Source organism: Brachycentrus maculatus, unplaced genomic scaffold (assembly GCF_059751285.1).
Source record: "Brachycentrus maculatus isolate JH-2025_06_01 unplaced genomic scaffold, ASM5975128v1 h1tg000306l, whole genome shotgun sequence".
Taxonomy (NCBI): domain Eukaryota; kingdom Metazoa; phylum Arthropoda; class Insecta; order Trichoptera; family Brachycentridae; genus Brachycentrus; species Brachycentrus maculatus.
The window spans coordinates 1,081,116-1,107,172 of NW_028281056.1; the positions used below are offsets into that span (position 1 = coordinate 1,081,116).

Below are 26,057 nucleotides of genomic sequence, written 5' to 3' on the forward strand. Positions count from 1 at the left end.
GATTTTAAAAGTAGGCAACACATTTCAAAAACCAATGCACTACCTAAAAAATAACGCACGAAAAAAGTCACATTTTTCTTCGACTGTAATGCGCATGATCAAGTAGGAGTATTTTTGCGCCGGCGCGAAATGCAATAATCAGCTGTTCCAATCTAAGTACCAACTTGAATCGGCTGTCACTTCAGCGCTGTGCCGGCAAAATGTATTTTTGTGGAACCTGATAACATTAGTTTATAACCATTTAGCATATAAATCAACAAGAAAACTAGTCTTCCTTCTAAAATGTCCGTCGTTAGTAATATTATCGTGAATTTTATGTAAAGAATAATAATAATAGTCTCGAAATTCGATATCGCCGCATTGCAGTAGTCCTAACGGTCATGAATTTTTAAAAATCGAAACAGTTACATAAGTTTTTTTTTCTTAAATTATTATTGCTAGGCTAATATGTATGTGTTAATACAAGGCAGTAAAATCAACGAATATAAAAATGCAAATTTTTGGGTAAGTAAAAATACTTATTTATATGTAAAAAAATCTATAACTCGTTTTATTGATTAAACAAAAATTCGACCTCAAGGGACTCGTACATATTAGCAGTGTACTATAAAGCTTACACAATTGAGTACGGGCATGCAACCCCGAGTGCCCTAGCCATTGCTGTTATTCTCTCGCTCTCCTGTAGTGTCTACTATTTCTCCTCCATATCCTTTCCATAGCCGCTATATCCCGCTTCTTGATCTTCTTTACTTTCGTCATCTACATATTCCACTCCCTATGTCCATGAATCTGGAAAACACAGCTGAAGACCATTCCTTCATATAATCCCGATCGAGTAGACATACCGTGTCGATTGGATGCAGTGCTCTATGCACCACATGAAAAAAAACAAACACATATCATGTTGTTTTGGCCATTGATAACGTTAATTCCATATAAGTTTTGAAAAAATAACAGTTTTTATTTTATTTTACCAAACATTGGATTCAACCTGGAGAGCGATATATCATTACATATCAGCTATCTCAACAGAGACGAGGCGTCTTTTTAAACGAAAGGAATATGAAAGTCCGGATATACACAAGCTTGGAAATTGACATTGGTTGTCTTATGTGATTACTAGGGTTTGGATTTTAACGAAAAAGTTTATATTATTTTTGTATATCTTAAAATTATTTTATATTCTCTAACCTTATGTTTTCTTTCAACTAGAAAAAAAAAACAAAATCTTGTTTGGAACAACTCTTTATTGTATTGTATTTTTTTTTTCATTATTTTCGTTTTTTTATTTCCATTTCATATCTCTCGTATCTGCTTCTAATGGTGCATAGAATACTGGATCAAATGATGCAGTTTTGTTTTGATCAAAGTATTGTAAAAAGCAATATAAGGCGATCGGGTTACATATTATACATCAGTGTAAAACACTTTTTAATCTAATCTTTAGTTTTTTTTTTTTAATTAAATTTCTATGTACTTTTGAAATAGGATTTCATCGATGCCGGGAATCATTATTAATCAGAAGAACTGAATGGCCGCCATTTTGATTCGCGAATTCATTCGTTCGTCTTTACAGGCTGTCGAGGTCACAAACTTAATGATAATACTGCCGCCTCTTTATATATTTTTGTTGGCAAAGCACCCGTTGATTTCATTGCATTTTTTGTCCGCCAGGTTCTGACGCTGGATGAGAGCGGGGCGCGTGGGGCGGCGGCTCGCGGTGGCCGCCGGCGCCGTGCTCGGAGCCCTCGGGGCCGCCACGCTCTTCTTCCACTGGGGGGCGCTCTGCACCAACACCATCGTGTGGGAGCACGTGGACAAGGTGGTAAGTTAGACACCTCAAATATTAACATATATAAAAACTTAAAAAATAAAAAAAAACTGGCAACACTCGTCTCCCAAGTTGAGTTACCAGTAGGTAGGTACCCATGTACCCTAATTTTTCAGTGCTGCCAACCCGACCCTTCTTTACCGAAAATTTTACATTCATATAGCAATCTATACATGTAAAATTATGTCGAAATGTAGCATTTCATTTAGGATTTGGATACTAAAATAAAAAGATAATTTACACTATTTTTTACTCATGTCCTGAAATATGTATGTCAAAGGAAATAGCATTATTTTTAATCCTTAAAACACGATACAAAAAAATTATACTTTTTTGGTACCTATTCCATAATATGAAACTTAACAAAAGTGAAGTTTTTTAAAAACAAAATTGATTTCTGCTCCATATTCTTCAACTTTAACCTTTTCCTGTCCCCTAAAAAATATTTAAAAATTCCAGCTAGACAGTTACACATTCCTATGGGTATGGTAAAAATCCATTTGTCCTCTTCTCCACATACTGTTGTAATGACTAAGAGTGGAAAAAAATCAGCTTGCTTATACTAATTTTAACTTGAGAAAACTAATGATGAAGAAAATGTCGAATGATATTCTAATTTTTACATGGGGCCGACGAGGAAAAAATCTATGTCTATAATCTAATCTCATGTCTAATGAGATTTGATATTGGACCAGTTAGGGTTAAACGATTTGCAATCCTTCAAAATACATTTCACTTAATTATCATGTATGTATTGCATATTCTTTTCGCAAAGTGAGGAAAATGATAAGTTTTATTATCTTTTTATTATCACCCCTCTAGTTTTTACCCCACCCACCTCTCTACCAATACCTGAATGATTTTTTGCTCGTAAGTTTTAGTGATCACCTGTGAAAACATCTGTAGTTTTCGAAACAAGTCATGTGAAATAAAACTCATTGAGTGGTCTTAATACAAATATTTAATTTTGAATAATCAACATGTCATTCCACAGCCAAACCAATAAATAATATAGTAAGTCTTGTTAATTTATTTAACCCTTTTTTCAGTGTTTAGAACACATGTCAGGAGAAGCCCTCGGGAACTTGTGTGAGCCGCTCTGTGTTCTGGAAGCTGTAGAAGGCGTGTCTTGCCACCATACAAGCAACGATCAACACTCTGTGTTTTCAGCGACTCTCAACAACAAGAAGCTCATATTCAGATCCCCCCAGAAGACCACCGTGTTCGATCCTGACCCACTCTACTGGACTGACGAGAAGAACGACCGACACTACCCTTCATACGAAGAATTCAGGAACATGATAAAGGAACTGGTCTTGCTTAAATTGAACATATCCATATCAGATAAGAAAGCGGATGAACTCGGCAAACTGCCGAGAGACGATGAATCAAACTCCATAAACCAAAACGATATTTCCAGGCGAGCGATCGAAATGGACAACGCCTGGATACTCTTGCAAGACTACGAATACCTTTTAACTACTATGTTTTCGGGGAAAGGATTGTTCCCTAAAAAGGTTGGGTCATGCGGGACTTTCTACGCCGTCGAACACGCAGAGCCGTTAAAAGCATCGTCGGCACTTTTTTCGTTGGAAGAAACCAAAGAAGAATGGGAGCGCCGATGTCGCCTGGCTGTGCTCATTCTAGAGCTCACGGAAAAGTTTGATAAGGCGCAATTGAAATTGTGCGATGTTAACCTGTCGTACTTCGGAGCGTCCGGTGGAAAGTTGAGATATCTGGATTTGAAAGGAGTCAAATCTCAAGGTGCTGCCTGTACAACTGGAGAAGCAGCCAATACGGATAATTTGCAGTTGGTATGCGAAAAGGTGTATCTCGGATGGGTAGTTCGCGCTCGAGTGGTGCTTCCCGGTCTTCTTGTATCCAGAAGGGCTTCATCAGTTTTGTCATCTCTTCTAAGAAGATGTGCCGACCCTAGCGCTGGTCCACCGTCAAAAGAGCTCAGGAGATCATTGTACAATATTTTAGTGAAAAGGAATTAAGTAGGTACTGTAACCATATGGCCCCTATAAAGGCTAAAGACTTAATGAAACCACGGATAAAACGCAGATAGTTCATTAAACTATAGATATAATATTACTTAAATCTTTCTATTAGATCTTTTTCCAGATAGAACGTAGGGACAGTTGTACATGCTTAAAATCATATTGGAGTACCTATTGTAGTGCCTACTTATTTCACATCAGGCAATATCAGAAAAATGTGCCTATAGAGGGTTTCCTCAGAAGACTAGTATATATATCTAACAGTACCTACTTCTGTTTCTTGACTACATACAAATTTTGACATATTAAGTTATTCTTGTCTTTAAATTGTAACTTATTAATTTTGGATTTGTAAAAACCAAGATGGCAGATCCTTTCATTGGGTACTTTCAAATGTAATGTTGAAGAAATGAGATTGCAAAATGATTCATCAGTAGTAGACATTTTTTTATCAATGAAATGAATTGAAGATTAAAACATCAAAATATCTGCGCTTTATCTAACCGGCCGACTAGTATGTAGTCATATGACTACTTGCGAGCACCTGAATGTTACTGGTGCCATTTGAAATTCGAAGTTGTTAAAATTTCAATATAACGTTCTTCCTATTTTCGTAAAGATTTAAATCATTATACTATTGAATAATATTAATCAAATTTTCTCAAAGTTATAGCGATTAGTTTCATCAAAATAATGAATAATTCACACGGTAGTCCACTATTTGGAAATTATCGAGTTATTAGGTAGATAAGGATTTTGCCTTCTATATTTAAAGTAGACATTTTAGGGTACATTGGATCCACTTCGATCAATTACAAATAGAAAATGTGATAACTAACGAAAGGATGTGATAGTAATGCCTCCTGCGAAATGCAGATAGATAGAGTTGTTTTCCAATTGGAAGTGTTTCCGTCTTCTATAGTATATTCTTTAGTTCGCCTCCGTGGCATAATAGTCAGCACTATGGGCTACCGTACTGGAGGTCCCGGGTTCGATTCCCAGGGGGGTCAAATAAATATGAGTGATTTTTTCACTTAAACATTACCCTGGACTGGTACCTAAAGCGGAGAGCTGATCACCTTTCCTTCATGTTTTAATGGTCAAGATAAAGGTGGAGACTGACCTCCACATTACGTCTTAACGTAACACGTTACAATGCGAGCATTCAGGCAGTCAGTACACCGAGCCGAGCGCTCCATCTAGTTTCGGATGCTCGGTGATGCTCGCCGCGAGCGATGTTACAACGAAATGCTCCGGTCAGTCTCCACCTTAACACTGCGTTTATATGATGCAACGCAGTAATTTTTTTATTGTGATTACATAAAAGAAAGGTGAACAATTCTGAACTTCAGCTGATAGGGTGATATTAAATAAATAATTTAGTGAAAATCACTGACATTTATTATGATTCCCTTTGGTAACCGAACCTGGAACCACCAGCACGGTAGCCAAACAAGAGAACTACTACACTACGGAAGGCGGATTCAGCATTATTAGCATTTATTAAACTAGAAACAGCATAGATAAATAAGAAAGAATAGCCTTAGTTAAGTATATTAATATGGACCCCAAATAATGTAATCAATTGGCACCCTTTCAAATTGTATACCTTATGTCGATAAAATATTCAAGTAAGTTTAAACCCTATTCCAGTATTTAATTATGAATTTCTTCAAATTAGGGTAACTAGAAAATTTATGAATTGAAATTTTAGTTATTACATGAAGGTTGACACAAAAACCCTTCATTTATAGACTGAGCTAAACGTGCTACTGTTTCTATGGCACCTTGCGGTCAAAAAATATTATTCTTTGACATAAATCTGTGATTATTATAATTGTAGAAATGTGTTATGTAACTTCCTTGTCTGTATTTTACACCGTATGTACATCATACTATTAAAATATCAATAAGTACTTTGAAGAATATCGACCTGTTCCCTACACGCGGCGGCCATCTTGTTTGATTATAATTATTTAATGCTAATAGACTCTTGGAGTTATAAAGTGACATTCCAAATAAGAATACTGTTAAAAATAACCATGAACATTATTGCTGTATCCATTTTTAGATTCGTGGAAATTTATTTGGCGACAAACATGATAAAATAATGGGAAGATATTTTTCAAAATACTGTAATTTGATTGTAATATTTTTTTCTAAATGAATAATCATATCAGATTAGCTGACTGATATTCTAAGAAAATCTGAGGTGCCCTTAAAAATTTTTTTTATTAAAATACAAATTTAGAAATACATATTAACTTAGTTCCTATCTTAGACATTTTATTCAAATACTACATCCTCTTAGAAAAAAAATCTCACACCTAACATACACACAACACGCACACAAATACATACACACCCACACACATAACATTTAAGTTTTTAAAAATATTATTTTTACATACATATTCTTCTTCATTCTTGCCTAAATACATACATGAATCAATTTATGAGATTTAGCGTGTAGTATCCTATGCACCATTGGATGCAGGTAAGGACTAAAAAATTATGTTTAGTCAATTTGAAATGAAATATTTGCTGCGATTAAGGTCCTTAAAAAGGAATCCGGAAAATTTTTCAGTTTTTACAAAACTTGACACAAAATAATATAAAATAGAATAAATTAGGCATGTAATTTGTGTAATCGATGGACCAATTAAGGTTGCTCATAATTATATGTATTTAGAAAAAAAATATTTATATATTTAAACTAATTTAATAATGTTCTAAAAAGTCCGCAAAATATTATTAAAAAAATATAAGTAAACTGCAAAGTACAGTTTTGTTATCATTTACTTATATTTTATTTATTTGTATATTTAAAATTATTTATTTATATAAAATTGTTTTTTGTGTTTATAAATTATTTATAATTATGTCGCATTTAAACAAACATAGCTAGGCAATTTATGAAAAGCCAAGGATGAGAAATATAGCACTGAATTACAGTAAAACCTCGATATAACACACTGAATGCGGGGAGGAGGCGTCCGTTAAAGATGAAAATTTGTTATATAAAAATAGGTTCAAAATAAATCAAAAAACTTTTTTTTAAATATTAACACTGTATTTAGATGTACATAACAATGTAAAACACAAACAAAATTCTATTAATTGTCTTTGGACACTTTTGGTAATCCTGCTTTGAAAAGGAATCAAGTTTTGTTTGCACTTATACACATAGTTGAACATTGTTATTTGACGAACAGTCAACAAATGTTTTTAGATCTTCAAGATGTAATCTTATCACTGATACTTAATTTTTGGCAGTGTTTTTATTGCTCCTGCTAGGTGCTGCCTATGAGCAGAATGGCATTATGTTTCAAATTTTAGTGCTTTGCGATGTGATTATCATGGCCACAAAAAATCGTTTATATGCACCGACACTTGAATTTAAGCATGTAAAATGTTAATAGGAGGTAATTATAATTTTTTATATTCCACCAGATTTTTTGTCTGTTATATTCAAATGCCATTATGTAGAGGTCCGTTATATTGAGGTTTTACTGCATTTATATATTTGTTTTACTATCATATCAAATTGAAAAACTGAGAAAGCAATCATAATGTTATACACACATTCACACTCACACTAATTTTGTCAAAGCGTATATATCAATCAATTATATTTTGTCTCTAAAAAAATTACTAATTAATCTTAAAAAAAACATTTTAAAATGTTTTTTCCTGTTAATAAAATACATTCTACCATTTATGTCTCCTTATTATATAAATAACACTAATGTATTTATTTACCTACCCGTGTGTAATATATGAAAAGAAAAGAAAGAACAGCTTTATCACTGAAACAAAATACCAAGCCTTTCCTGACAAAACAGAATTGTAATTGCCAGTTTTTTAAGATCTTTTCTTTTTAATATACTGAAAATAATCAGGATAATCAAGAATACTCCAAAGGTTTTTTTACACATATTTTTGCTTGTGTATTTATTTATTTACATATCGCTCACTCCTTTCAAGAACGTCATATATCAAAAAACTTGATTTTTCAGGAGATTGCTTATACAGTTTAAAAATATAATAAAACGTATTAAAAATAAATATCAAGCCACTTATTGAACTTTTTACTGTGCGACAGACCTTTTTAGGTAAAACCTGAATGTTTTTTCTCCATTTGAAAAATATTTAGTATATTTAAAAAAATAATTAAACAATACATTTTCTTCAAAATGCAAAAACAACACTTTCTGCCCTGTAGCGGGTAAATATTAAGTTTAAAATATGCCGCTTTTGCTGGGATATAGTACATTTTCTAGGCATTCCGAAAACATGCACAACTGAAAATTGACAATTTTTGATATATGACGTTGTTGAAAGGAGTGAGCGATATGTTTATGAATGTATACATGATGTCAGTATATGTGTTATGTATGTAATTAAAAAAAAAATTTACTATATTTTTTACAAAACGATTTTTACCCAACTGGCGGTTGTTTTCTTGGGAAAGAGTAGACATGCAACAAAGTGTTAAAGAAAGATGAGGTTAAAGCTATTTAAAAACATGTATTTCGGCAGCTTTGCTAGAGATGTAAAAATATATAAAGTATAAAATATAAAAATTGTGATAGATTTCTATAGAATATTCATTCATTTATGTTTAATGGCCAACGAGTTGTATTCGTTCATTGACTTCTATCAATTAAATAGCTAAAAACTAAATCGAATAGCTTTAGATTCCATATAGTCATAGATTACTACCGAATATGTACTTACCAATAAAATAACCATAGACAATTTATATGAAGTACATTTCCCTGCCTTCTAGAAAAATTCATGGGCGACGTGGGGTCATTTGCTTACTTCAATAACCAAAAAATACTTTTCTGAACTAGGGGAAATATTTACACAAGGGTAACGGGAAAGGTGTTGCAAACTTATGACAACTACAGTGCAACAATATAATGGAGGGCTTGCTGTTAATGGCAAAGTCTGCGATCATTGCGTCCAATGGCGACATGTTTGTGTCATATTCATAAGAACTTACTAATCACTAATTAAAACAATTATAAATAATTCAATTTATTTATTTACTATATTTACAGGACACGATTCAAATTATAGATCTATATATTTATTAATTACATAACATATTTTAAAACAAATAACATTTTTTATTAGATACAATTAGCGATAAGTTTCTCTACCTATAAAAACATAGACAATATCGCCACTATACCTCCTGAACATCGAAGAAAAAAGTATTTTTCTATTGACATTTGACGCATCTTTTTAAAATAAAGTATTACATCAATCATTTTATATTGTACATCAATAAGTAACACAGCATTCCAAACTTTACATTTTTTAGTACTGGCATGGATAGCTAATACCCAAAACCTAAAAAATCAATGAAATTTAAATAGACTTTGGTAAAATCCATAGATATCTACAGAACATAAAATGGTCCGCTTGAAAACTGAGAATTTTTACAAAACTGTCTTCTATATTATGATGATTTCTATGGATATTAATCAATAGACAAACCGCAACATTGTCTAAGTTTAACTACTACATATCCATACTAGTACTATAAAAGTGAAATATGTATCATGAATCAAGTGGAAAAGGGTTCCATCAATATACCCGTAGAGGGTAAACATTCTTTGAACTCACAGGTCGAACAGATATTGTGATGTTAGTCTCTTTAATACAAATGATCATAATTTGAGCACACTCCGGGAATAAATGCTGGGAACAGAGTGAATGGTGCACTAAAATCAGTTTTAGCAAATAAAAATCTATCAGCGGAAGCTAAACTGGCAGTACACAATGGAGTTCTGGTTCCAACCCTTATGTATGGAAGCGAAGCATGGAGTTGGCAAAAGAAGGATGAAAGCAGACTGAATGCAGTCGAAATGCGATCCCTCAGACGAATGTGTGGCAAAACGATGTTTGATAGATGTTCGAATGATGAAATAAGGAAAGAATGTAAGGCTGAGATAAGCATTATCGATAAAATTAAGAAAGGTGTGTTGAGATGGTTTGGACATGTGGAGCGTATGAGTGAAGAAAGAACGGTTAAACAAATTTATGGAGCGAATGTAGTTGGAAAAAGAAGCAGAGGACGACCGAGGAAAACTTGGCACAATCAGGTGTGTCAAATACTTGAAAGCGGCCGGGTCAGGAGTCGTAATAATCGTCGGGTATGTATGAGGAGATGCATGAATGTAGAAGAGGCAAAGAATGTTTGCAAAGACAGAGTGGTGTGGCGTTCGATTCTCTCTGCCTACCCCTGCGGGGAAGCAGCGTGATGGTTAATTAGTTAGTTATATCAAGTCCAGCATGGTAGAACATAGTAAGGAAAAATTACAAGAAAACCTTTTTCTAATATTCTAAGACGCAAGCATTCTATAAGCGTTAATTTTCAATTGATTTTTTTAACTTTGGGAACAATGGAATGTCATTTTTCACTAACACATTGTTTGCAGGAAACACTTAAAAGGGGTCATTAATATACTGTTGGAAGAGATGGGAAGACGCTTATAAGCATTCTATTTGCTTACTTTTGGCAGAGCGCAAAAGACGCTAAAAAACATCGCACAGATCGGAATTGGGTTCGCGGTTACTTGCGATTAGTATACTGAGGGTCGGGCAGAATACTGGCAGAGTATAATTAGGGTCGGGGTTGAAAAAACCACCCGATGACAATATGTTAAAATAAATGAAATAAAATATAAATATAAAATTTAGGTATGACAGAATAAATACACCAATAAAACTTGTATGAGAAAATAGACAAAAAATGCTATTTTAACACATTGCTATCGGTATACGTTAACCCTTACGGGTCCAATGTGGAATCTCATTCGACATGGATTTTTTGCTCTTAGGTCCCATGTCGGATGTTATTCGACATCTTTTTCGTCATTGGTATTACTTATTTAAATTCCAAGCTTACATTTTTGTCACTCGTATCTATTGCAACAGTATGTGGAGCAGAGAACAAAATATTGTTTTCCAATTGGAATGTAACTGTCTACCTAGATTTTTTATTTTTATTTTAGGGGACCGGAAAGGGTTAAAGCATTTCCCGCAAACAATGCGTTAAATCGAATACCTCCAAAATGTCACCCCTCGTGAAATATCATCAGAGACCACACACATAAGATCATGTACACATGGTAGAGAGATAAGCGCGTTATAGGGTTGACCCACAGGCGGGTGTGTTCAGAGCTTCTTGGGTCGGGCGCGAGCGCGGCCGTGTGTGTACGGGCGCGGCAGTGGGGGCAGGCAGTCGGGGGAGTTGGAGTCCAGTGGGGCAGCATACGGTAGCGCGCACAGCGGCTCCGCGGCCAGCATATCCAGCCGCTGACGCGAGAACAGCTTGCGACGGGCACTACCGCTGCAAGGCAACGCTACATTAGTACACGTTCAAACAAACGGTATAGTACAAGTTGATTCGAAATTCAAAGAACCAAATATCGTTCTTTTTCATCTTTCTATAGAACCAGAGCATCTGTCCCCGTTTATCTCTCCACCTTTTCGGGGATCTGCGTGAGGGTCTACATCCTTCAGGGTTTCCTCGAAGGGCAATACATAGAAGTCTACCTTTTGACATTCTTATTTGTTCCGACATTTCTTGGTGGACTGTCATCAGATTGGTGTGAGGTTAGACAAAATTCTATGTTATATAAACAACAAGGCAGGGGTTGAATCAGTGTGATCAGCCCTCCGCTTCAGGGACCAGTCTGGGGTAATATTGAATAAATATTAGAGAGAAAAAAATCGCTTATATTTATATCAAGCCCGGGACCTTCTGTACGGCAGCCGAGCGTGCTGACCATTACACTACAGAGGCGGGAGAGTGGAGGCTTGGTAAAAAAATGAAATAAAATCAAATAATCTAAAAAATCCTAGAACAATGTTACTCACCAGTTTTCCTTGTCGGCGATCTCCGGCATCTGCTTCTTCTCAGTGAAGAAGCACTCTATTATTGGCAGGCCCATGGTGTGCTGGTACCTCTGGATGGTGTCCACGCTCGGCGGCTCCGGCAGAGTGAACTCGGACTTCTCCCGAGCCTGCGGTTTCGTGACCTGCTTCCCCGTGTCCTGTTCCTCGAGTTGCTCCCGATCCTCCTGCTCTTTTACCTGCATCCGTGTTTTCCGTTCCCTGAGTTGCCTTGGAGTCTGCTGTTCTTTGACCTGCTTCCGTCTTCTGAGTTGCCTTTGATTCTCCTGTTCTGTGATGTGATTTTGAGTCTCCTGATCTGTGAGTTGATTTTGAGTCTCCTGTTCTGTGAGTTGATTCCGAGTTCCTTGTTCTGTTGACTTCTCCCGTTTCTCTTGCTCCTCGTGATGCTCTTGAGTGTCTTGTTCTGTGATCCGCAAATCCTGTCCCTCAATTTCCTTCCGAGTCTCCTGCTCTGTGAGTTGCTTTTGAGTCCCTTGTTCTGTTAGTTTCTCCCAAGCCTCCTTCTCCTCGAAATGCTCTTGAGTGTCTTGTTCTGTGACCCGCACCTCCTGTTCCTCAATTTCCTTATGAGTCTCCTGTTCTGTGAGTTGCTCCTGAGTTCCTTGTTCTGTTGGCTTCTCCCGTTCCTCATGCTCCTCAAGATAATCTTGAGTGTCTTGTTCTGTGACCCGCGAATCCTGTTCCTCAATTTCCTTCTGAGTCTCCTGTTCTGTGACTTCTTTCTGTGTCTCCCGATCTTCGAGTTGTTCCGGGATTTCCTGCTCTTTAGGAGAAATTTCGACTACCTCTTCATCTTCAAGATCAGTCGGGACTATCTCGAGTTGCTTTACAGAGGAGATGAGCTTTTCGCAGCAGTCAGCTGTTTTACTCAGCCCTGTAGTATTATCCTCCAGAACACTGGTGTCGAGGGTGCCGAAGTCCTTCAAGAATTCCTCTTCACTCTTATCCAAAGATTGTTTTTCAATATCGCTGTCTTCCATCGTACACGTGTCTTCTTTTGTTTTGGAGCATATAGGGGAAATTCCTGTTAAATAAAATATTTCAATTAATATGTCACTGTTAATATGTCTATCTATATAATATTGATTTGTGCATTTTCGACCCCAGGTACATTCTATAAGGGATCTTACACCCTTACGTCAATGAGACCATATTAGGTCTATTGCAACCTCCCTTTGGGTCATAGCTCACTCTCAAAACCTACGCGAGTTATGTAACCCACGACCCGTCTTGGTGATAGGAGCTTCACCTTCTCGGAGTCTAGTAGTGGTCCTCCAAGGTGTGACTTATAGAGAATGTGGATGGGTGTTTCGCTATCCTCCGTACAAAATCTGCAAACGGGGGAATCATGCAGTCCAATTTTTGACATGTGCTTCCTCAGTCTGCAGTGTCCTGGTTAGGATCATTGTTTGTACCTCAAGTACATACCTGTCAAGTACAGTATGCTCTCTCTCTCTCTAACACTTATCCGCACCCTAATGGTGCATAGGGCACTGCATCATGTAAATGCAGTGTTATCTTGATCGTAAACACATGAAGGAAAGGTGATCAGCCCTCCGCTTCAGGTCCAGAGTAAAATTGAATGAATATTATAGTGAAAAAATCATAAGAGTACCGTATGACTACATGTCTAACCCGAAGGTTCTGGGGAGAGCGGGTTATGTTTCGAGCAACTTTTTCAGTTTTTTTTTTTTTTGCTTGTTATAAGAATTACTCGTTTTAAGAGATTCTTGTTATGAGAGGTTCCACTGTATACTCGAGCACGAGTTGGAAGCCATTATTATTATTACCTGTCAGGTTTGTGAGGGTGTCGGCGTGCGCGGCGCCGGCGAGCTGCGCGCGCAGGCTGCGGTTCTCCGTGCGCAGGCTGCGGTTCTCCGCGTGCAGGCTGCGGTTCTCCGCGCGCAGGCTGCGGTTCTCCTCGCGCAGGCGCTCGCCCTCGTGCTCTTCCTGCGCCAGCTGCTGCTGCAGGCGCCGCGCCGCCGCCTCGCAGCGCCGCAGCTCCAGCTCGTGCTCCTCGCGCAGCAGCTCCGCCTTGCGCGCCAGCCGCCGCTCCCAGTCCGCGTTGGCGCGCTCCATGATGGCCGCGTACTTGCCCGCAGTCTCGCGGCGCACCTGCCCGTCGTACGTTAGGTTAGGTGAGTGTCGCAGGTGTAGATTAATACCCACATGCGTGTAGCATGTCGTAACGTGTTTACTACGCCAGTAGTGCGCAAATCGTCTTGCGCGGCGGTTGTGTCGCTACAACAGCTATTGCGGTTATTTGCGATAATACAAGAGCTAATATTACAAAATTTCAAAGTCAACTATGGTCTATAAAAACAACAATTACGAATATTTATATTTTTCCCGTTTTTAAACCACATTTTTATATGATGTACAAAATATTTAGCACTGTAAGGTAAGGGTTCAAAAAGTGGCGGGCCTGCACTGGAAGAGAATCGCGTCCAACAGACAACTGTGGAAGTCCAAGAGGGAGGCCTTTGTTCAATACTGGACACAAGAAGTGTCCAGTATTGAACAAAGGCCTCCCTCTTGGACTAAAACTACGTACCTCTGTCTCGCGTAGTGCCGCGCACTCGCGCTCGTGCTCCAGCTCATAGTACAGTTGGTCCACCTGCGCGCGCAGGTGCTCTTCCTCCTCGCGATTCCTCTCCTTCTCCCTCTCCCGCTCTCTCTCCTTCTCCCTCTCCCGCTCCGTGGTCCCGCCGGACTTCAGGAAGTGGCGCATCTCCGACTCTTCCACCACTGGAATTGTGCACAGATCCCGTGAGATCATGGAATGTTTCAAAATATTGTTTTTTGATAAAAACCACAAGTCGCTTCCGCAAGTTTAAAGTACTTATATACCTGTGGTGACGTGGAAAAGGGAAACCAATCGAGTTGTTTAGCGTTTTGAGTTATTAATATAATCTAATACTCCATTAACAGATAGACAAATTACAAAAAAAAATATATAAAAATATATAATTAGTTACACTTTGCGTCGTAGATACGTTCCAAAAGATTCCCTGAAATTTAAACAAAATTGAAATTTACTAAACAGGAAATTACCTTTTAGAAACTTTAAAAATGATTCTCTGAATAGTTATTTTAAAAAAAAAAACGTAATTCGAAAAAACAATGACGCACAGAGAAAATGAGCCTTATTTCAGAAACGACGCAAAGCGAGGTGCCGATTTTACATTTAGGCCTTCAACATTAACTCGATATTTGTAAAAAGGTAACAAAGAAAATGGACCTGACTCGAGTCGTGACTTCTAGCAACGGAATAGAAAAAAAAACACTCCAATTTAAGTTCAGAAGACGTCATAAAAATTACGACGTACCGCCCGCACCATAACGCACCATACCGCCTGCACCAAGAGTCTTTCCGGCATTGCTTCCGGCAGTAGCAGAACCGCTGGGAGAAGTGTAAACTTTGAAGGGGATCAGTGTCATTTAATTGTATCTCAATAAATCTTGTTTTTATGAATAAAAGTCGGGTACTTTTGGAACTAATTTGTCCGCCTCCGTAGTGTAATGGTTAGCACGCTCGACTACCGTTCTGGAGGTCCCGGGTTCGATTCCCAAGGGGGGTAAAATAAATACAACTGATTTTTTTTCACTGTAATATTTATTCAATATTACCCTGGACTGGTACCTGAGGCGGAGGGCTGATCACCTTTCCTTCATGTGCAAACGATCAAGATAACACTGCGTTTATATGATGCAGTGCCCTATGCACCATTGGGTGCGGATAAGGGTTTTATTATTATATTATACTTTTGGAACAGACCTCGTATACCTCTAATGGTGGGGACTGACCAGAGTCATTTTGTCATAACGTAACGTTACGATGCAAGCATTCGTATAGTCAGTACAGCGAGTCAGGCGCTACATCCATAGTAGGAGAGCTCGCGAGCGACATTATTACAAAATGCTCCTGTCAGTCCCCACCTTACGAAAAACACCCTATATAAATGTGAATTTGTACTTTTTTTTCTTTTTTTAAAATACTTTTGCATTATACAAACATGACAATTCAAATACAAAAAATATGAATAAAATATAAATACAAAAAAAGATATATAAATACACAAAGGCATGGCCTGTGTATGGGTATACAATATAATGTAGGTCATAGTAAAGGGCACTGGCAAGAATACAATAGGTATTAAAAGTAGAATTAGAATTATAGTGTTAATTCCAAAGAAGAGTATAAATATTTGAAGGCTCCGTAACAAGAGTGCGATACGCTAGAATAAAACTCACATATCTCGCTGGCGAGCGCGGAGAACTTGAGCACGTGCTGCGTCTCCTCCTGGTTCCTGGCGCCCGGGTTGACGGTGACCAGCATGGCGACGGCCTCGCGCCCGGCCAGCGCGTGCTGCAGCAGCGCCGTGAGCTTGGAGTCGCGGTAGGGCGCGGCGGGCGCGCGCAGCCCAGCCTGCCGCTGGCGCAGCGCGGCCAGGCAGCGCTCCAGCACATGCAGGGAGGTGTTGATCTTGCGCGACTCGTTGAGCCGCTCGCCGCTGTTCTCCGTCATCTTGGCGCGCTCCGAGCCGGCCAGGTCGCACAGCCGGAACGTGCTGATCTTGGCTCCGTCTGCCAAAAAACTCAAATTCTTACATTTTCCTTTTATTGCCAAAACCAAAAAAGTCCAAAAGAAGTTTCTGAGGTATCTCTACATGAGAGAGTACGGCTATTATCCTTGGTCGGTAGAGACCCGACCGAGTTTCTCCAGGGTATGCTTGGCTTGTCCGCCTCCATAGTGTAATGGTCAGCACGCTCGGCTACCATACTGAATTTTCCGGGTTCGATTCCCAGGGGGGGTCAAATAAATATTAGTGATTTTTTCACTGTAATATTTATTCAATAATATTACCCTGGACTGGTACCTGAAGCGGAGGGCTGATCACCTTTCCTTCATGTTTTAATGATCAAGATAACACTGCGTTTATATGATGCAGTGCACTATGCACCATAGGGTGCGGATAAGGGTTTGAATGAATCCTTGGCTACAACAGTTTACAGTATTATTAAATTAAAACATATCTGCTCCCTAAGTGGAGCATATTGAGTCCACAAACTGTCTCCAGGCTTTTCTGTCGGCTGCCAGCTCCCTTGCATCCTCCCAAGTCAGATCCGCGTCCCGAGGTTCTGACGAGAACTGCCGACGAATTGTCAGCAGTGGTCATCCTGGGCGGCGCGAACCTGATGCCTTGTAAAAAAGGCAAGCTTGATTAAGCTCTCAGGAGGTATGCGGAGATTAGAAGGAATGTGTATTTGATTACGCATTTTTATCGATTGTTGCGCGGTATGATCGATAATCCTGAAATTATCCGGAGCATTGGTCTGTATGTTCCCGATAGTTACCTAAGACAGCGTCGGCATAGATTGTTTCACTTTCCTATATACAGGACCAACTTGCCAATGATTATGCCCGTAGGAAGAGCTGCCGCTATTTAATAGATTTATATTATCCACTGACACTTCGTGATGGAATTGCATTTTTAATATATTATTAGATTAAAACCATACCGCTATGCTGATCGATATCACCCTGGATATTGATCTGTTCCATGTGTCTGAAGAAGTGTTCCCAAGTAGGATTCTTGTACATCTTTAACAAGAGTTTTCTTGCTTATTTTCGATTTTTTGTTAAAGTCTATGCTTCAATTTTAGTTTATAATGTGTACGTTAATTATAAATAAATAAATTGAATTGAAAAAATTGAATTGAATTGGATTGAAAAAAACTGCAGCCAAAATTATACAGCTTAAGGTTTAATTTTGGCTTAAGTATGACTTCCTTAGGGCGCTTGTCCACTACCCGGAATTTTACCGTCCAAAAAAAGATGGACAAAAGCACAAGCCGATCGTCGTTTTAAAATGCTAACTGATGTGCCGGACGGTAAAATTCCGTGTAATTCTGTGTAGTGTACAAACGCCCTTAGGGATCGAAAAACGAATGTTTGGATAAGGGAAAAGACCAAAGTAACAAATTGTGGAACAAAAGTGAAAGTAGGCAGGTCATGTGACACGCATGTCTGAGGTAAGGTACTTGACTGGAGGCCTAGTATAAGACGCAGAAACGTGGGTAGACCCCAGACAAGATGATCCGATGACATAAGTAAAGTAGCAGGCCTGCACTGGAAGAAAGAACCGAGAAAAGTCCAAGATGGAGGCCTCTACTGGACTGGCCAATACTAGACACAAGAAGCTGAAGAAAGTAAGTAAGTAACAACGAATTTAGACATTGTCTAAAACAAAAATAGAGGAATGCGAATTGAAGAGATACTTGCCCTCAGTGTGCTGGACCAGCTTGATGGTGAAGATGCAGTGGGAGCGGGAGCTGGTGGCGTTGACGTTGGTGTGCGCATACCTCAGGTTGGCCCGCCCGCGCACCAGGAGCGCATACGCCTCCACAGCGCTGCGCACGCACACCCAGCGTAGGTCCTAATCAACACATAGAAAAATATATAAATTTTCTAGTACACAACCATGATACATGATTCACCCGCAATGAAGGTTTGATGGTCCCAAGAATTAACAATAAATATTGGAATAGAACATGGCAATATATCGTTTCAAACATTATTTTTTTTATTAACATAAATTGTTTAAATTTATTTAAATGACAATTTTAAACATATTTTTTTTTTAAATTAAAAATTGCAGAGACCCACCAAGCCACCTTGTATGTCTTGTTAAATTAAACAATACCTTTTCTTCAAAATGCAAAAACAACACTTTCTCCCCTGTTGTAGCGGGTAAATATTAAGTTAAAAATATGCCTATATGGAATATAGTACATTTTCCGGGCAATCCGAAAACTTGCACAATTGAAAATTGACGATTCTTGATTTATGACATTCCTGAAAGGAGTGAGCGATATATACAGTACCTAATATAAAAATACACTAATGAATACACTAGTAGAGAAACGAAAAGTCTTAAACATAAAATAAAATAGCAAATAGTAAGTACTGGTGAATACACGTGTCCTTTACGTACTATTAGCGAGCAGCGAGAGAGAGTGAGACAAAATGTTTAAATTTATCCATTATCACATGCAGAAGAAATACTAAGAAAGTATAGACTTCAAGGTGGATAAAATATATTAAATAAATCTATACTTTCAAAAGCATTGGCTAACATATGAAGCCGCGGAATCGGAGGAAACATGGCATAGTTTGCATTATGTACAAATACTGCGAATATAGATTTTTGCCTAGTACCTCTTCGACGCAAGCTACGCTTTATTTGTTTTAGGACCTGGGCTGTCCAAAAAATTGTTAAGAATTTTATATAACAGGACCAAATCAGTAATTTTCCTTCTATCACTAAGATTACTTATTATCAGACATACAGGCCTAGCGTGTATTCCACACTGGTGAAATGTTACATGTATGCGCCCGCCGCGTTCACTGCACCCCAGCCTATGACAGGTGGTAAGCCCTGCAAATACCCAGACTTATTACCTTGAGGTAGGGGCGGTGGTCCTTGGGCTGCAGCAGGCGCAGGCGCACGGGTGGCGCGGTTTCGCGCAGCAGGTCAAAGGCCGCCTCGTTGTACACCTCCGCGAAGGAGACCCACACGTGGCTGGCGGTGGCGGCGCGCACGCGTGCGTGCCAGGCGCGCGAGGCCCGCGTGAGTGCCACCGTCATACGCCGGTAGGCCGCCAGGCTCGCCGCTATCTCCTCCCCGCAGTGGTGGCTGATGGACTCTATCGCCTGTAGAAATGCGCATTAATGTGATATAGGCCAACAACGCCAAGACAGAGTGATGTGGTGTTCTAACCTCTCCGCCTACCCCTCCGGAAAAGCGGTGTGATGTTTAGTTAGTTAATCTTTGAGCGTTCTAAAAGACTTTTACAGGGCATAAGAAGACAGATAGAAGTGCCAAGAAGTAAGATATATATTTTTATTCCTTCTTTTTTTCTATGATGGGACTACATTCTGGCGATTTTATTTTCCCCTTTAAGAGAAATTTTGATAGGGGGGTGCCAGACTAAAAAAGTTTAGGAATCTGTGGTATAAAGTGATCGCTCAAGCCAGCCAAATGCCAGGTCGTAAGCCCTGGGATGCTCGGACTTTCATCTTCTTTCATATCAAGCTGAGACACTTTTAAATTTACATACTAGCTCTTTACAACTTTTATCAGCAAGTGTTAGCGAGTGTTTTTGCATAGAACTTTCACTCATGAATTACATGAAATTATAGTAACTTTAAACATAAAGAGTAAATCCACTCACGAGTAAGCATAGGCTATGAAAGTTATAAAGTTGAAGCCTGAGTAGGGACATGATAAACGGTGTTGCGTAAGCCGTAGCTAGATTTCAGAGTCACTTGGACGTTAGGTAATTTAAAAAAAAAAAAAATTCGGCAAGTGTTAAAAAAAAGGTATTTAAAACATTATTTTAAAAAGCAGTATTTCCGCCGATCAGACTCATCCATTCGTCTATAATTTCTGACAATCTGGCAAGGCAAACTCACGGCAACTTCTTTTTTCTGCTGCACGGCGGTCAGCTCCTGGAGGGTGTCATCGTCCATCGGTTTGTATCTGGGCACAGCCTCCGGGCTGACCTGCGCAAACAGGAACTCCAGGCAGCGCGGGATGACCCCCGGCTGCGAGTCCGTGCCCATGAGCGAATACGTCTTCCCCGAGCCGGAGGCGCCGTACGTCATGAGCGTGAAGTCGCGCCCGTCGACAAACTGACGCATGCGATCCTTCGCCATCTTGTTGAATACGGCACCTTTTAATTAAACTTTCTTCAATAAGCGTACATTCACATCTTTACAATGTCGCAAATAATACTTCGCAACGTTTCGAGTGTGTTCAAATACTTGTTCACATAGCGCTCACTCCTTTCAACAACGTCATATATCAAAAATCGTAAATTTTCAGTTTTGCATGTTTTCAGAATGCCCAGTAAATGTACTATATCCCAGCAAAAGCGGCATATTTTTTACTTAATATTTACCCGCTATAGGGCGGAAAGTGTTGTTTTTGCATTTTAAAGAAAAGGTATTGTTTAATTATTTTTTTAAATATACTAGATATTTTTAAAATGGAGAAAAAAGATTCAGGTTTTACCTAAAAAGATATGTTGCACAGTAAAAAATTCAATAAGTGGCTTGATTTTTATTATTAAAACATTTTATTGTATTTTTAAACTTTAAAAACGATCTCCTGAAAAATCAAGTTTTTTAATATACGACGTTGTTGAAAGGAGTGAGCTAAATCTGTATCCCTCCAATTAAGAAGTATTTTACATTTTGTGCACTGCAAAAATACCAGAGTTGGCAAAAGAAGGATGAAAGTAGACTGAATGAAGTCAAAATGCGATCCCTCAGTCGAATGTGCGTCAAAACAATGTATGATAGATGTTCGAATGGTGAAGTAAGGAAAGAATGCAAGGCTGAGATAAGCATTATCAATAAAATTAAGAAATGTGTGTTGAGATGGTTTCGGCATGTGAATCAAATGAGTGAGGAAAGAACAGTATAACAAATTAATGAGAATGTTATGGTGGAGACTGACCGGAGCATTTCGTCGTAATGTAATGTCGTAACATCGCTCGCAGCGAGCATCCGAAACTATGGATGGAGCGCTCGGCTCGCTGTACTGAGTATACCAATGCTCGCATTATAACGTGTTACGTTACGACGAAATGGCTCCGGCCAGTCTCCACCCTAATAGTTTTATTCTTCCTTTTTCTGTGCCACTTCTCACAAAGATCGGCGATCGTCATAGCTATCTTCAATTTTGATGCTGCAGCTCGGAACAGAGATTTGGTGCTTCTGCCAAACCATTGTCGTAGGTTTTTCAGCCACGATGTCCTTCGGCGTCCTTGAGTTCTTCGCCCCTCAATCTTTCCTTGTAGGTGGAGAAGACGATATTTTTCATTTCTCATGACGTGTCCGAAGTACATCAGCGCACTCTACTTGATGGTTGATAGTTACATTACCAACTATAATAGCCTCATAAATCTGTTTTACCATTCTTTCCTCACTCATTCAATTAAATAGACTTAAACAAATAAAAATGACTGTAAATAAAAACGGCACCAGACTTGACATCCTCTCACTCCTGAATAAATTTAAAATAAAACAACCTTGACTGGAGTCCTGGAAGATGTGCGTGAACTTGTAGACGGCCCCGCGCGCGGCGAGCGCCGTGTCCGAGTGCGGCGCGCAGGCAGCGTTGGGAGTGCCGGGCTTGAGGCGCAGGTAGACACGCAGCTGCGCCCGGCCCGCCTCCGCGCCCGCCTCCTCGAACAGGTGCGCTAGCTCCGTGCCGTGAGCGGGCCGCGGGCGCTGGCACGGGCCCGTGATGCTCGGGTCGCGCGCCATCAGGAAGGAGCCCACGTCGCGTGCAGTCGTGCTGCTCTCGTCCTCAATGCCGGAGGAAGAGGAATACGACATTTTCCTGCGATTGTATTTTTTTTTAATCTGTTAACCGGGCGGGACACAAATACGTCCGATGCAAACAAAATCCGGTACGGGAAGGACATATGAATACGTCCTTGAAATATTTGTTTATTATATTATACATATGGACGTATATTTTTAAACAACAAAGGTATTAGTCATCCATACATGTCTCGACATGGATTTAAGACACGGAGTGAATCAGTATTCGCGCCCGTTACAAGTTGCGTAATTGGACAGCGGACCGCCCGGTTAACAGGTTAAACAAGGGTCCTCCCTGCAAAACTGAGATAAGCATTATCAATACTATTTTTTTTTCTTTTTTTTTTTTATTTATCTGTTCTGGAGTTGTACAGCTTTACATTTTAAAAAGTATATAATAAACAATAGTTACATTAACAATAATAAACATTACATTACATTAATAAAAATAAAGTCTATTAAACAATTCCACATTTATGACACATTTATGAATTAACCTGTTGACCATGGAGTTCACTTTTTTTTACAACACTTTGAGTGTGTCCAAATACTTGTTTAATACATACTAATATAAGAGTTTCTACTTAAAAAAGCTTCTTTACATCTCACCAATAGATGTCTCTAGTGAGGTTCTAGTATGCAAGAACAAGGTTTCTAAATTGGTTCATATATATAGAACTTCCAATAATTTCACTAGTGTGGTTGTCAATAATGGGAAGAATTGGTGAATGTTACACGTGTGTAAAGTGATCACTTAAACCAGCCTATGACGGTCGTCAGCCCCGTAAATGCCCAGACTTCCATATTCTTCTTCATCTTTGATGAGATGTCAAAAAATAATAGTTCACTTTTTAACTACGCAACATACAACGGGCGCGAGCTCTTTCACTAGGACATGTCGGTATGTGATATATTTCAAATATTTTATTTATGCTTAAAATAAATGAAAAGCTTTTGAAGTATATATTTTTTCGTTTATTTATATATACATCACAAAGGCAAATACAAAATAACAACAAATAGAAAAGAATTCATGTGGAGACATGTATGGATGACTAATACCTTTGTTATTTTTTGACATCTCATCAAAGAAGATGAAGAATATGGATGTCTGAGCGTTTACGGGGCTGACGACCGTCATAGGCTGCTTTAAGTGATCACTTTACACAAGTGTAACATTCGCCAATTCTAGATTTGTGAACAAGTATTTGGACACACTCAAAATGTAATACCTTTGTTATTGGATAGGTCTCGCCCATTCCAGGGCGCAACATATATTTACAGGACGTGTTCATGTCCTACCCGTACCGGATATCGATAATGTTTGACGTATTTATAAGTCCCGCCCAGTCAACGGGTTAAAAACATTAATGTAAGTATTTTATTTATTTTAATTAAATTATAACTTTGTTTTGAAAATCAATATTCAATTCAAACCCTCATCCGCACCCGATGGTGCATAGGGCACTGCATCATATAAACGCAGTGTTACCTTGATCGTTAACACATGAAGGTAAGGTGATAAGCCCTCCGCTTCAGGTACCAGTCCAGGGTAATATTGAATAAATATTAGAGTGAAAAAAATCACTTATATTTATTTGACCCCACCCTGGGAATCGAACCCGGGACCTCCAGTGCGGTAGCCGAGCGTGCTAACCATTACACTACGGAGGCGGACGAAAATCAGTTTTGAAATTTTTTGAAATACTGTTTTGAATATCAATATAAATATTTTATTATAACTTAATTATAATGTCTACAAGTTTCGAAGCTAACTGATTCTTTTTCAAGACTGATTAATACTAGTATGCATACGAGTCTGGGAAACCTAGCTATAGCTAATGTCGGGATAAATATATCACAGGTTTTGCCATATTTAGCGCCAATACCTCGGTGCTGAATATACTTCTGTTGATATGTCTGGTGAATATGTTCCTGTACTTCATTGTGCAACGTTAAAATACCTTTCTTTAGATTACTCCGGGTTATATTATTATAAACTGCATTATAGTATGCTGTGGTTAGCTTACTGGTATTATTTATGCAACCGCGCAAGTATAAAAATATAAATACCTACATAAACACACGGTGAAAACAGAAGATACAGGAACTGCACAACTTATGGCATAACTATTTTGTTATGAATTAGACAATACACTTTTAGAAAAGAAAACAATTGTTCTTGACAACTCAAAAGTCTATATTGTTTTGTATTTTGTTTTCCGCAACCGCAACGGATTCTATTCGTGTCAAATTTGAATTTGTAAAACGGTTACGCATAGACAAACCCACTTCCCATGAACCATAGATTTTAAAAAGTGCGTTCTAAAATTGAGTTAGTATTTGGGCGAACAAGGTATCTACTAAGCAATATTCAAAATCATTCTTCTTTCTGATCGATATATTTATGAAAAATATCAAACATATACCATACATATTCGTTTCTGGAGAAATCATGGGGGAAGAGCGAGTTCGGATCGAGTGGTGAGGATAGCAGCAGACAGCAGCATAAGCGGGGTCAAGACCACCTAAACAATGAAGGGATAGCTGGTCTTTCACCTCCCAGGAGTGAATCAGAGAATGACAGGACTTAGTCTTAAAAAAAAAGAAGAAAAAGAAGAAGACCATACATGTGAAACTTATACTACTGAGGAATTTGATTATGATTCATCTACCAAGCAATATTTAAAATCATTATTTTTTTCTTTATATTTATGAAAATTACAAGTGAAATTTATACTCTTCCTGAGGAATTTAAATATTTTTTGTGATGTATTGAAAGATTATTACGATATAACTACGCTTAAAAAATTAATAAAAACCTTACTTTTGCTTTTTTTTAATAAAACAAAACAAAAAACATATCGTTCACTCCTTTCAAGAACGTCATAAATCAAAAATTGGCAATTTTCAGTTGTGCATGTTTTCAGAATGCCCAGAAAATGTACTATATCCAAGCAAAAGAGGCATATTTTCAACTTAATATTTACCCACTACAGGGTAGAAAGTGTTGTCTTTGTATTTGAAAGAAATGGTTTTGATTTAATTTTTTCTAACATACTAAATATTTTTCAAATGGAGAAAAAACATTCACGTTTTACCTAAAAACATCTGTTGCACAGTTAAAAATTCAATAAGTGGCTAGTTATTTATTTTTAATACATTGTATAATATTTTTCTGAAAAATCAAGTATTTTTTATTTATAACGTTCTCGAAAGGAGTGAGCGATATGTGAAAAGTGAAAACGTGAAAACCTACGATTGCCGTGATCGTTTCACAAGCGATCTGTGTGAATGAACTTGGTGTCCAGAACAAATTGTCTTTGGTCTATTTTAAAACGTCAAAACATTAGCGCCGTTTGATGTGATTATAAATACACATTTGTATATTTATATTTTTAGATTTTTTTATTATTCAATTGTGTGAATGCTCTTAGTTTTAAAATATTCACCCGATTTTTTTTAATATGCCGCAAGAATTTCATGTATTAAGGTGCTTCAAATGTGAAACTTTTCAGGTATTAAAAACAAACTTTAAATTTTTGGAAAAAGATCTTTAGGACGTTTTTCGAAACGTATTATAATAGTATTTTCGGTTTGCCAAAATACTTTAAGAATAAAATATTTTATATCTCTTTCATAATTTATTTTTGTTTTTTGCGCATAATCATTACGGTATTTGGGCGCTTGTCCACTACCCGGAATTCCATGTAATTTTGTCGGATTGGCTTGTGCTTTTGTCTATCTTTCACATCAACACATTGCGCGTAAATTCGATCACGCTAAACTGTCCTAGTCGTTTTCATTTTTCAAAACCGGACTGAGGGACGGTGAAATCCCGTGTAGTGGACAAACACCCTTTCAGTGATAAAACGGCATCGTACCT

At 38.1% G+C, this 26,057-nt stretch overlaps 2 protein-coding genes across 3 annotated transcripts; one reads left to right on the forward strand and one right to left on the reverse strand.

The window, feature by feature from the left end:
- Window positions 1–161: 161 nt before the first annotated feature.
- aln (divergent protein kinase domain 1C) lies at window positions 162–6,153 on the forward strand. The gene is made up of 3 exons (XM_088267843.1): window positions 162–504; window positions 1,675–1,825; window positions 2,881–6,153. The coding sequence occupies exons 2-3, from the start codon at window positions 1,688–1,690 to the stop codon at window positions 3,829–3,831; spliced, it is 1,089 nt and encodes a 362-aa protein (XP_088123969.1). The 5' UTR covers window positions 162–504; window positions 1,675–1,687; the 3' UTR covers window positions 3,832–6,153.
- Window positions 6,154–8,887: 2,734 nt separating this feature from the next.
- On the reverse strand, window positions 8,888–24,418 carry LOC148304717 (kinesin-like protein subito). 2 transcript variants are annotated; one of them, XM_088267900.1, is made up of 10 exons: window positions 24,249–24,418; window positions 21,874–22,187; window positions 20,252–20,511; window positions 19,238–19,489; window positions 18,059–18,212; window positions 16,027–16,359; window positions 14,327–14,520; window positions 13,563–13,887; window positions 11,734–12,796; window positions 8,888–11,203 (listed from the first exon to the last, which is right to left on the reverse strand). In XM_088267900.1, coding segments are annotated over exons 1-10 (3,072 nt in total). In that variant the 5' UTR covers window positions 24,251–24,418; the 3' UTR covers window positions 8,888–11,028. The 2 variants fall into 2 exon arrangements, with proteins under 2 accessions (XP_088124026.1, XP_088124027.1); XM_088267901.1 differs by having other exon boundaries at window positions 24,245–24,418.
- Window positions 24,419–26,057: the final 1,639 nt, after the last annotated feature.

Excerpts from the sequence above, each read along its gene's own strand:
- aln (XM_088267843.1), top strand. The coding sequence starts at position 1,688 with ATGAGAGCGGGGCGCGTGGGGCGGCGGCTCGCGGTGGCCGCCGGCGCC. Across the intron at positions 1,826-2,880 it reads GGGAGCACGTGGACAAGGTG|TGTTTAGAACACATGTCAGG; the intron begins GTAAGTTAGACA and ends CCCTTTTTTCAG.
- LOC148304717 (XM_088267900.1), bottom strand. Across the intron at positions 19,490-20,251 it reads AGCAGAAAAAAGAAGTTGCC|GCGATAGAGTCCATCAGCCA; the intron begins GTGAGTTTGCCT and ends GCATTTCTACAG. Across the intron at positions 11,204-11,733 it reads ATCGCCGACAAGGAAAACTG|CGGTAGTGCCCGTCGCAAGC; the intron begins GTGAGTAACATT and ends GTTGCCTTGCAG.